At 44.5% G+C, this 11972-nt stretch overlaps 1 protein-coding gene across 1 annotated transcript in view; it reads left to right on the top strand.

The window, feature by feature from the left end:
* The first annotated feature begins 526 nt into the window (after nt 1-526).
* Nucleotides 527-11972, top strand: part of ARG2 (arginase 2) — a 27521-nt gene continuing 16075 nt past the window's right edge. The window contains exons 1-2 of the mRNA XM_024747240.1: nt 527-757; nt 1677-1749. Of these exons, the coding sequence (XP_024603008.1) occupies nt 647-757; nt 1677-1749 (184 nt within the window). The 5' untranslated portion in view covers nt 527-646. The remainder of the gene's footprint in view (nt 758-1676; nt 1750-11972) is intronic.

The raw sequence follows: 11972 nt of genomic DNA, 5'->3' as shown, positions 1-11972 counted from the left end.
GAGCTCTAATCTAAGTTTGATCTCCTAGCCTTCGACGCCCAAAGGTGGGATAAGTACGTTTCCTGGACCTTGAGCTCTGATACGAAACGGAGCCAAGGGACGCCAGCTTGGTCTCCGCAAGGCAGTCACGTGGGGTTGGGCCAAGCCCAGCCCAGCCAACCGTTCCGTAAAATAGGCATCTGCCCGGCGTGCCTCCATGTGAAGACAGCCACCATCCGCGAGCCTACGTGTGCGTTCGCTTGTTCCGCTGAGTTCGCGAATTTTGCAGGAGCCGACCGCTTCCCGCCCAGGGACACACCTGTCCGTGACCGCACTCTTATTGGCCGGGCCCCGATCTTGGCCCTGTGGCGTCAGCGGCAGGGGCTTGTCCTTGGCCGGAGAGCCTGGGCCAGAGCCGAGTGACATCAGCGAGGGCGTTCGGGGCACTGAGCAGCAGTGGGCGGGGCTTGCCGGAAGGTGTGCCGGGGGCTGGTTGGGGGCGAGGCGGCGGGGCCTGGGCGGGGCTAGGCGGCGGTGACGTCATGGGGCGGCGCGGCGGGGCGCGGCTCGCGCGCCGGTAGGTAACCGCTGCAGGCTGCGGTGCTCACCCCAGGCGGCGAGCCGCACGTAGCAGCCTCTCGGTCGTCTACGTCCTGCGCTGCCTATCATGTCCCTGAGGTGCAGCCTCTCGCTTCTTCTCCGTACGCAAGCGCTCTCAGTCCCGAAGAAGTCCGTCCACTCCGTGGCTGTCATTGGAGCCCCATTTTCACGGGGACAGGTGAGAACTGGGACCTGGCACCTTGGTGCAGGATTCCCGCCCCCTCACCCCCCAACCCCCTCACCCAAGCCTGGAGAAATCGGGACCGGTGGGAGTTACGGGGAGGCGAGAAGAGGATGGGGAGAAACGAAGAGGGGACGAGGAGGTGGATTCCCGCGATTGGGCACCGGGAGAGCACGTGGGATTTTCCTCGGTAGAAGGAGGGAGGGGATGAGGGCACCCGGTTTGCCACGTGGGCAGGGGGCAGCGGGCTGGTGAGTTTCTTCGGCCTTACCCCCGAGGAGCGAGAAAGTGGTGGGTTCCGCTTGGGGTGATGGAGGAGAGGAAAGGAGGGAGAGGATTTCATGGAGGGGCTGGAAGAGGAGAAACCGACCAAAATCCCCGGTGGAAAATTGAGGGAGGAGAGGTTAAAGAGAGGGACCGAGGATTTAAGGCTCCAGGGTCCATTCTCAGAAAGAGAATTAACTGGAAAGGAAATTGGTGCTTGCCTCTCTAGCGGCAGGAAGACGGAAGGGGCTGTTATGTTCTCTCTTCAAAGAAACAAACCTGCAGTCGTGGGAGAGGTCACTGGTGGAGAAGCCGGGGCTCGGCCCTGGCCTGCGACACTTACACCCAACAGCCAGATTCTGACTTGGCTCAGCCCCTTCCTCTGTCTTGCCTCCACTTGCCCTTCCCACAACGAGGGGCTTGGAAGGTTGATCTGAATCCAGTGATTGTTGTTTCTCCTCCTTCCCTGCAAGTGTTTGAAATGACTAGACCTCAGGTGAAAAGAATAAAAGGAAGGGCTGATGCTGTCACAGGTTTTCAGAGGGATCTGCTGGGAACTAAGTATAGCATTGCAGACTTCTGTATTTTTGTGAGCTAAAGTGGTCTTATTTTCTAGTCATCTTCCCTCATATCTGTGTAATTTATCTTACAGAAAAGAAAAGGAGTGGAATATGGTCCCACTGCTGTAAGAGAAGCTGGCTTGATGAAAAGGCTCTCCGATTTGGGTAAGTGGCTGGATTTTAGAAGTCTGAGGGCTGGTAACACGCCAGTTCAGAGTCTTATTCCCTCATATCCAGGAAGTGCACAGCGTCAGCTGTGTATCTGGAAAGCATTTCCCATCCTCCCTTGGATTCCACATGCAGCTTAAGATCTATGGAGGAGTCTCCAGGCAAAGTCTTCTTGCAATAAAGAGCCTGTGTGGAAGACAAGGAGGCGGAGTGAGGCAGGGCCTGGAACAAGCTGCTAGTGACTGCGAAGTGGTGCTGAGCATGCTGGCTCTCACGCCCACCGTGCAGTCAGTCTTTCCCCAAAGTTCTAGCTTTCCTCAGTCAGAGGTGCTTATGATTCATCCGTCTAACCAGCTTCCTGTCTTCGAGTCATTCGTTTCCTCCTTAGGTTTAAGAACTTTCTATTACTGTAAGCAGAGCCTTAGGTCCGTTTTCTCCAAACTTCCCTGATTATGAAAATCACTTGGTTTACTTGTGAGAAAGAGAGATTCCTAGGCTTCTCAGTGGATGAGTCTGGTTTATTGGCTCTGACGTAGGACCCAGACACGTGCATTTTCACAGGCACCCCAGGTAATCAAAAGTAACGTTGCAGTCTTGTAATCTGGACAGTACTCTAAATGTACAGAACCAGAGGTAAATCCAACCCAGAGATAAATGCCATTTATATAGTAAAGGAAAACCCTTTTAGTAACAGGGTACCAAATTCCAACACCCTCATGGTAGGCAGGTTCTTATATCTAACCCAAATGTTCCTAGCTGCTGTTCAAGGCCATTTCCTCTATTTTATTAGGGCCATTCACATATCTCTTCTGGAGCTATAAAGTGCAAAAGGCATGGCAGTAGGGAACTATAGGTCCTGGAGATACTAATACAGAATCTAGGTGAACTACAAATCCCCTGCCCGTGCTTGCTTTGAAACCGCCTCTGCTGATCATTGAGCCCATTCCAGAGGTGGGTTATCTCCCTGTAAAACAGGAATAATGAAGTCACCGTGTGTCTTCCGTACACCTCTGGTTACATATGGATGTGGTGTCTTGATTTGAATACTCAAACCTTTTCTGTTAAATAATAAAGAGACCCTACTGAAGAAGGAACTATAATTAATCACTTTAATAATTCTCCAAGTTTACCACCAAAGATGAGAGATAAGACTTACACTTAATGTGTCGAAGGTCACCTAACGGGAGGAAGTTGTCCCCCCTCCCCCCGCTTATAAATGAAGATACTGTCCCTTTAAATCAGCTGTACACATTGTTTTTAAAAGCATAATTTTACACTGAGGGAAAGCAATTTCTGCTAATCACTATTTTTTAATACCTGGTAATCCTGCAGCTCATCTGATAAACTGAGCCTGGCTTTGCTCAAATTGCCTGCTCATTGTTCTATTCTGTCTGAAGAGACTTCAGACTAGATTCAACTGTAGCCTCTTACACAGGGGACATTAATAGTATCCAGCTGAGGCTGCTGAATGAGGGGGAAGGGAACATTTATAAGCAGCTTCTCTTACTCATGCTTTGTACACCTCCTTTCCTGCCACAGCTCCTGGTATTTTTCCATTCCAACCTGGGGAAGCCATTCTCCCTAAAATTCCACTCCCTCAGATACTTCCTGTGTAAATCTCCAACCTAAAGTGATGATGAAGCTTCAGTTTATTTGGTCTCCCCTTTAATTTTTTTCAAATAGTTTTCGTTTTACAATTTATATCCTTACCCTGTAGCCGATTGGCAGTCCGGTATCACCAGCAGTCTGAAACAGAATCTCATTGCATGTTAATAAGATTGTGGCACTCAGCAGGTTTCCAGCATGTGGCTTCAGCTAATCTCCAGAAATACGTTGGAGAAAAATACCAAGAGAAGTTTCAGTTGCTCTATTCTGAAACAGCACCAAATAAGTGGCATGGGTCAAATTTCAAGGGAGAGAAGACCCATGGAAAGGTAGCTCACAAATCCCTTTGTTCCTTGCCTTCTGCTCTGATGTCACAGGCTGCTGGTGTTGCCATGGCATCAGTTATACTTCCTGTTCTCTTGAATGAATATATTTGCCTTTGTCTGGGTTTTTTTTTCTTTCCCCCCCTGGGCTTAGTAAGGACACTCAATGGTTCCTCTCTCAGGTAACCACTTATTTTAGTATACAAAGAGAGCCTGAGAAACATGAAGAAGTAACTGCTCTGGCAAGGCGTAGGTGCAGTGCCTCTGCCCATGATTCTGGTTAGCTCTTACAGCCACGGTAATTTGCCTTTTTTTTTTTTTTTTTTTTTTGTGGTACGCGGGCCTCTCACTGCTGTGGCCTCTCCCGTCGCGGAGTACAGGCTCCGGACGCACAGGCTCAGCGGCCATGGCTCACGGGCCCAGCCGCTCCGCGGCATGTGGGGTCTTCCCGGACCTGGGCACGAACCTGTATCCGCTGCATCGACTGGCAGACTCTCAACCGCTGCGCCATCAGGGAAGCCCAATTTGCCCTTTTTTCTTCACAAGTAGGATGAGTGTTCTGTGGGTAAGATAAACAGTTTGTCGTGTCTGTCATTGTAATTATGGTAATTTGACCCAGCTGTGGTACTGAAGCGGTGACGGCCTAAATGAACTGTATTCCTGTGACCAGCCAAGGGTCCTGGAGTTCAGGAAGACATATGGGAGCTATTCTGGCTCCCCTCAACTAGGCTAGGGACATTTATTCTTCTGCTCCATTTGGTGCTCCATGAGAGAGCAGAGCAGGCAACTCTGGCTGAGACCCAAGAATCTGAGCTGCTTCAGCAAGAACCAACAGAAAGCCTGAGATAGTTTAAACACAGAGGGGTGAGAGCTGTTCATTTGGAACAGATTGATATGTGAGTGCAGGGGTCTGTATGTGCTCTCAGTGTTTGGTAGAGAACAGCAGCCGTCACAGATTTCGTTTTATGACAGTGATGCTTCAGCCTGGCTCCCATCCTACCATCACACGGAAACCACTCTGATCAAGCTCACTGATTGGTCAGCCTCTATTTTGCTGGACCTCTCTACTGCACAACTGACCACTTTGTTCCTGAAATATTCCATTAGTCAGGACACTACTCTCTCCTGAGCCTCCTCTCCATTGCCTGGTCCTTCCTGGACTCCTTTTGGGGATCCTCTTCTTCTTCCCAGCCCTCAAATGCTCGTGTCCCCAGTGTTCCACCAGCTTTGTTCTAAGTAGCCTCATCTCACTGTCCCAGGTGTCTCAGACTCTACAGGTTCGAAACAAAATTCATTATCTTCTCCCTCAAATCTGCTTGTCTTGCTGTTTTCCCATTGTCTGTTTCACACTATCACTCATTATCTAGTTACTCAAGTCAAACTCCAAGACCATCAGAATTCTTTTGTCGTCCCTTTTGTTCCTTACTTCTGATCACAAAGTCTTGTTGACTTCTTTTCCTCCTTCTAAATGATTAGGGTCCTTTCCCGTAATGGCCCTGCTCTAGTTCTGTCCTTCTCACACACAGATCTAATTTTCCAATAATGACTCTTGTCCCATTTTGCCTACCTCAGTTCATTCTTTACTGCCACCAGACTGATCTTTTTAAGACTATTTTTCTCCTTTGCTTAGTCTTTCCATGGCTTTTTACATGCATCCATGCTTCTCAGTCTTGTCATTCATATACCATCTTTGCTGACTTGCCATATTATTTATTTTGGTGTTTTTCTCTAAATTGGCTTTAAAGCTTTATACTTTTAAAATGTAGCCTGCCCCTACAGTAAACAATGAAATCTCAGGCTTGTGCTAGATGCATTTTTCTAATAAATTTTCATTTTACTAGTTTTACATTTTGGTATTTGACCCTCAACCACTGGTGGTATGTGTTCCATGCTTAACAACCAGTAAGACAGATCCTCTACAATTTGACCCTCTTTTACCTCTTTAGACTTCTCTCCATCCACATTCCACCTCATTTGTGTTGTAACTGGGGTTGTGGGCTCTTGACCTAGGCTCCACCAACAGAAACACCCACCCTAAACCTTGTCTTGACATTTTGGAAGAAGGGGCAATAAAGAATTCATTCTGTGATGGGCAGTTGTGGCGGCAGTTCCAGCAGTAGCTTCTGTCCAGTGTAAGTGGGGTCAGCCATGCAAGCTGCAGTACTCCTTTTCCTAGTAGTGGAGGTGACAGCAGCAGTGGTATCTTCACTGGAGCAATCTGCAGTGTGACTTTTGGGGCCATTATTCCTGGCAGTGCGACCTTTAAACCACATTTTGGTCCTCTTAAGATGATTCTGGGAGTTACCCAAATAGAAAAAACTGCTTTTCTTTAAATTAGCTAGAAAGGTTTCTGTTGCTTGCAGCTTAAAGATCCTGACTGATAAAACAGTTTACAAATTCCAGTGAGAAATTACCATGTGGATTAGAATATGCAAAGCCCTCTCTCCCCAGGCCCTTGATAATAAATTCTTATTCTTTTGTTGGCTTTTTTCCCCTAGTACTGACACAGTCTTCTTGTATGTTAACACAACTCATTAGGTTATGCTTTCTTTGGTCTTTAATCTAGGAGTATGTTTTAGTCCCTTTGGATTTTAGCAACTCCTTGTTCTCTTGGTGTTCTGATTTTTGAACTATCATGTTCCTTAATACAAATTCTGAAATAACAGCCTAAAACCTTTTTTTTTTAATTTTTTGGCCGCACCACATGGCACGTGGGATCTTTGTTCACTGACCAGGGGTCAAACCCCGCGCCCCCTATATTGGAAGCGCGGAGTCTTAACCACTGGATCGCCAGGGCAGTCCCAAGCCTAAAGCTTTAATTTAAAACATCTTCAAGTTCTAGGCATGCCTGACTATAGTAAACAGACCTACCTTAATGTGTTACTGTGACTTAATTTCACTTTCAATGTTCTATATCTTAAGCATGGTGGAGGTTACAGGACTACATATATCTGCCAAAACTCATTGCACTTAAAGTGTCAATATAAAGTATGCATTAAAGCTGTTTAAACATTTTCAGGTTTATTTTTTCTTAGCAGCTTTCAGTCACTAGAAACTATAACAAGTTCGTTGTTTGTATATATTCAAAAAATTTGAGCACTACTAAGCTTTAGGTACTAGGAATACAATAGTGAACAAAACAGAAACACCTGTTATGGAATTCTCATTCTAATGAGGGGTGGTTGGAAGCAGATATAAGTAAAACATACAGTATTGTCAGATGTAATGAGCGCTATAGAATAAATGAAAGCAAGGGATGGGGGATAGGGTAAGCATTGCAGATGTAGGTAGGAGGGCTCACTGAGGAAGGGGTCATGTGAGCAGACCCTTGGGAGGTAAGGAAAGGAACCATGTGCATATTTGGGAGAAAAGCATTTCAGGAAGAGGGTAAGTAAAGTGCAAAGACCCTGAGATAGAAAAGTGCCTGGAATTGTTCAGGGAACAAAAAGCTGTTCCTGAGGTCTTGCCAGTGGTTATCCTGTGGGGAGGGAAGGGCCTTTCTACACTCTTATCTCCAGTTTTTCAAGAAAAGCCAGAAATCTGGGTTTTTACGGGAGATTTAAGAAAAATGTGATATTCATAAAATGGAGTATTGAGCCATAAAAAGGAATAAATTGCTAGTTCATGCTACAAAATGGATAAACTTTGAAAGCATTATACTGAGTGAAAGAACGCAGAAGACCACATATTGTATGAATCCATTTATATGAAATGTCCAGAATAGGCAAATCCATATAGAAAGTGATCAGTGGTTCCCAGGGGCTGGGGGGAGAGGGAATGGGGAGTGACCGCTAATGGGCACTGGTTTCTTTCTGGAGTGTAATAAAGCTTTTCTGGAATTAGTAATTTGCTAATGCCTTGGCAAAAGCATACATCACTGATGAACCTCAATATAGGTAAATCTATTATAGATGTTTTTGGGATTTGGCAAATTTCAATGTAACCATATCTTTCCTGCTTAGAAGAAGGCAGCAAAGAATTTAACTTACATCTTATATTTCAAAGTTGTTTGATATCTAACATTTACTATGTTCTAGGCACTATGCTAGGTTCTTGCTATTATGTGATTTTTTTTTTTTTAAACAAAGTTTGGGATTATCCATGCATTTTATTATTTTTTTTTAAATATTTGCTTATTTATTTTGTTGCACCGGGTCTTAGTTGCAGCAGGTGGGCTCCTAAGTTGCGGCTCAAGCGCTCCTTAGTTGGGGCTCACCAGCTCCTTAGTTGTGGCATGCAAACTCTTAGTTGTGGCATGCATGCGGGACCTAGTTCCCTGACCAGGGATCGAACCCTGGCCCCCTGCATTGGGAGCGTGGAGTCTTATCCACTGCACCACCAGGGAAGTCCCTATTATGTGATTCTTAATCTTAAGAGCAAATTATGATACCCATTAGGATGGCTAGCATGAATAAAACCCCAAAATAACAAGTGTTGGTGAGGATATGGAGATATTGGAACCCTTGTGCACTGTTGGTGGGAACATAAAATCATACAGGTATTGTGGAAAACAGTGTGGAGTTTTCTCAAAGTTAAAAATAGTTACTAGATCTACAAATTCTACTCTGGGCATATATCCAAAAGAATTGAAAAACAGGGTTTCGAAGAGATATCTGTACACCCATATTCACAGCAGCATTATTCACAATAGCCAAAAGGTGTGAGCAACCCAAGCGTTCACTGATGGATGAATGGATAAGCAAAATGTGGTACAAACATACAATAGAATATCAGCCTTAAAAAGGAAAATGACATAAGCTGTAACATTGTGACCCTTGAGAACATTATGTTAAGGGATATAAGCCAGTTGCAAAAAGACATACTGTATGATTCCACTTATGAGGTACCTAGATTAGTCAAATTCATAGGGACAAAGTAGAATGGTGGTCCAGGGACTGGGGGAAGAGGAATGGAGAGAGATGGTTTAACGGGTAAAGAATTTCAGTTTTGCAAGAAAGTGTTCTGGAGATGGATGGTGGTGATGGTTATGCAACAATGTGAATGTACTTAATACCACCTCATGGTTAAGATGGTTATTTTTATGTGTATTTTACCACAATTTAAAATTAAAAAGGAAACACTTAAAAATAAGTTAGAATAGAATATTCTAAGAACAAGGAAGGTCACTTGAGGTTGTAACTTCTTAGGGACATAATGCTGTAGGCTTGAAATTTTTTTTCAGCTTGTTATTTAGCACATTGTTCTATAAAAGCTGAGAATGGAAAAAAGTAAAGTATGGCCTGAAGTTCATACAGTCAGCAGTAGAAGTAGTTGAGAACCTCATTTCTTACCATATACAATCTAGCTCCTCAATTGGCGCAGTCAGCTGCCTTCTCAGCTCTTACCATGGTTGAAGAAACTGAGTGGCACCATCATAAAGGTACGGTCTCCAACTTCTTCCAAAAATCCTGTTTCTCATGATGGCTATTTCGAATCTGTACCCATAATCATCCTGTTTTTCCAACTCAGGTATGAACTCCTTAACTTCTAGCTTTTCTCCCCATCATCCCCCAATGAGTTGTATCGACAAAGATACTATTACACTGTCCTCAGAGGATGAGGTATCCAGTCCTTCCTGTATTAGGTAGGTACAATTGCACGTGATAAGAGCCCCAGATAAGCGGATTAAGAAAAATAGTTCACTCTCTAGGAAATAGTCTAGAGAGAAGTCCAGAACTGGTTTGGAGGCTCAGTTCATTGAAGTTCAGTTCCTAGATTCTTATTTTGCTGCACTACCAGCAAGGCCTCTATCTAGTGGTCCCAGATGGCTGCGGCCTCATTTCTGGCAGCAGGATGGGAAAATAAACCAACAAGCGGGCTAAGGGAGAACTTGTGCTTTCCCTTAAGGAAAGTTCCCAGGACACTGCTGCAGGATACCTCTGCTTATCCTTTTGGCTTCAGTGGGTCACGTGGCCACAGCTAGTTGGAAGGGAAGACGGTGAATTTAGTCTCTTCTAAGGGGTCGTGCCCCAGCTAAAATCCTCTGTGGAGGAAGGGAAGAGCAGATATCGGACAAGTGGCTGTCAGCCACACCATCTCCCTGTGCTCTAGATCCCATCCCTTCCAGGCTCCCGAGGGTTCTTGTTCCAGCACTGAGCCCTTGTCTCCCCTTGTTTCTCAGCGTCTCTCTACTAACCTGTCCCTTCAGTAAGTAAGTGCAAATCTTGCCCACCTCCCATCCCCCTCTGCTGTATGTAGCCTTCTAGCTCTTGTCCAGTTATTTTGTTTCTCTTCAGAAACAAAATAACTGGCTTCCCCACTGCCTTTTCACAGGTCAACTTGCTATAATCAGGGGTCCTGGGCCATCATTGCAATGAAACTGGTTTTGCTGAGGTCTCTGACCTCCTACTTTTTAATATGGTGGACCCTGCAACATTCACTTTCAACACTATTAACCATCTTATCTTATTGAAACTGCCACCACTCTCTTCTGATTTTAACTCTTCGGGTTCCTTTGCTAGACCCTCTGCTGCCTACCCCTTACATTTTAGTATTCCTCAGGGTTCTGTCCTTGACCCTCTACTTCATGCTGTCTCAGTTGGCCATTTGTCCATTTCCACGGCCTTCCTGTTACCTGTGTGCTGATGCCTCCAGAGCTTTATCTCCAGCACTTATTCCCCCTCCCTCCCAGCTCCAAACCTGTATACCAGCTGGCTTCCATGTATCTTCTTAACATTTTATTACAGGAGTGTTCAAACATAAGAAAAGTAGAGATGGTAACATAATGAATTTGATAGCTATCACCTAGCATCAATTATCTATACCTGGCAAGGTTTCTCACCCCACCTCCATACCTTTTGAAGCAAATCACAGACATCATTTTGTTTCATCTGCAGATATTTCATTATATGTCTTCAAAATACGAGAATGCTTTAAAACTTAACTACAATACCGTTATCACACCTAAAATAAATTAATATCAAATACCAGTATTGGGAAATATAATTTTAAAAAATCTCCCATCTGAGAACCTATCCACAAAGGTGGTAGAGAAGGAAAAACAGTTTATTATTGAATAAGCATTAAATCGGGTGATCTGATAAAAGACTGCAAAGACAAATCTTACTCTTTTCTATAGCCAAGCAGGTGCAACACAATTCATGTTTTCAAGATTAATAACTAGTCCTCCAGTTAGAGGACTTTGATAGTTGACCTTCTGTCACATGTAGCTCATCCTAACTTTATCATGGAAATTGGAGTGATTACCGGTTAGCTGACTGGCTTTATCTGGATGGGAAACAAACTTCTCCTGTCTTAAAGCGGGGAGGTAGTTTTTTGGCAAATTGAAGCAAGGGACCAACCACTCATACCCATAGAACTGGGAGGTTGGGGACCTAGATGTTTGTATTTCAAACAGTGGTTCCCAAGTCCTTGAGGAGACATTCCTGGGTTGTGAGGCCTATTTAGTCATTATAAAGATTACGTACATGTGAAAAGGACAGAGAAAGAAATTCTGAAACACAGGGAGGAGAGAAGCTTTTACCCTTATTTTCAACAGAGATAATTAAGTCTATTTTCAACTTGTATCTGCCCTTACACCAGTTAATGTTGACATTGCCCGACTGATTTACACTTTTTGTGTTTATTTTTTTACAGTTTGAGTTTGGATCCAAATAAGGTCTGTATTGTTATCTCGTAAGTCCTTTATAAGTCCCTCCTGTTTTCTTCCTTCTTCCTTGCAGTTGATCTGTAGCGGAAACTAGGTCATTTGTCTGTAGAATCTCTCAGCTTGTATTTTGCAGATCACATCCCTGTGGCATCCTGTGACATATTCTTTGTCCTCTGTATTTCCTTTCTACTGGTTATTGGATCTAGATCCTTGGTCAGATTCAGGTCCAGTTTTTTTTTTCTGGCAGTTCTGCTTCGTAGGTGGTGGTGTACACTTCCATCAGAAGTGATGTCATCAGCCATTGAACACTGCCTAGATCTGAGCCATTAACTTGTTTCCACGTATTATCAACAGGATAGTCTCTAACGCCCCAATATCAGAGTATCCAAAACTGAACTTACCATCATCTCCACTCCCTTCTCCTGTGGTTTCTCATCTCTGATGGTAGCAGAGCCAGAAGGCTGGAGGGCAAACATTTTCTCTGTCCTCCACACCCCTCTAAGTATTGCTGGAATCTTGTCAGTTCTGTCTTGTCTTTACGGCCCCTCTGGGAGCTGCTCTTCTGCAGGCCAGGCCATTTTCCAGAGGCACCAGATCACTAGATTAACAGTGCAGATTCTTTTTTTTTTTTTTAGATTTTTTTTTTGATGTGGACCATTTTTAAAGTCTTTATTGAATTTGTT

This window comes from Neophocaena asiaeorientalis, unplaced genomic scaffold (genome assembly GCF_003031525.2).
Source record: "Neophocaena asiaeorientalis asiaeorientalis breed wild unplaced genomic scaffold, Neophocaena_asiaeorientalis_V1.1 scaffold398, whole genome shotgun sequence".
Classification (NCBI taxonomy): domain Eukaryota; kingdom Metazoa; phylum Chordata; class Mammalia; order Artiodactyla; family Phocoenidae; genus Neophocaena; species Neophocaena asiaeorientalis.
Note: the sequence above shows the minus strand (reverse complement) of the source record. Positions and strands in the feature narration are given on the sequence as shown.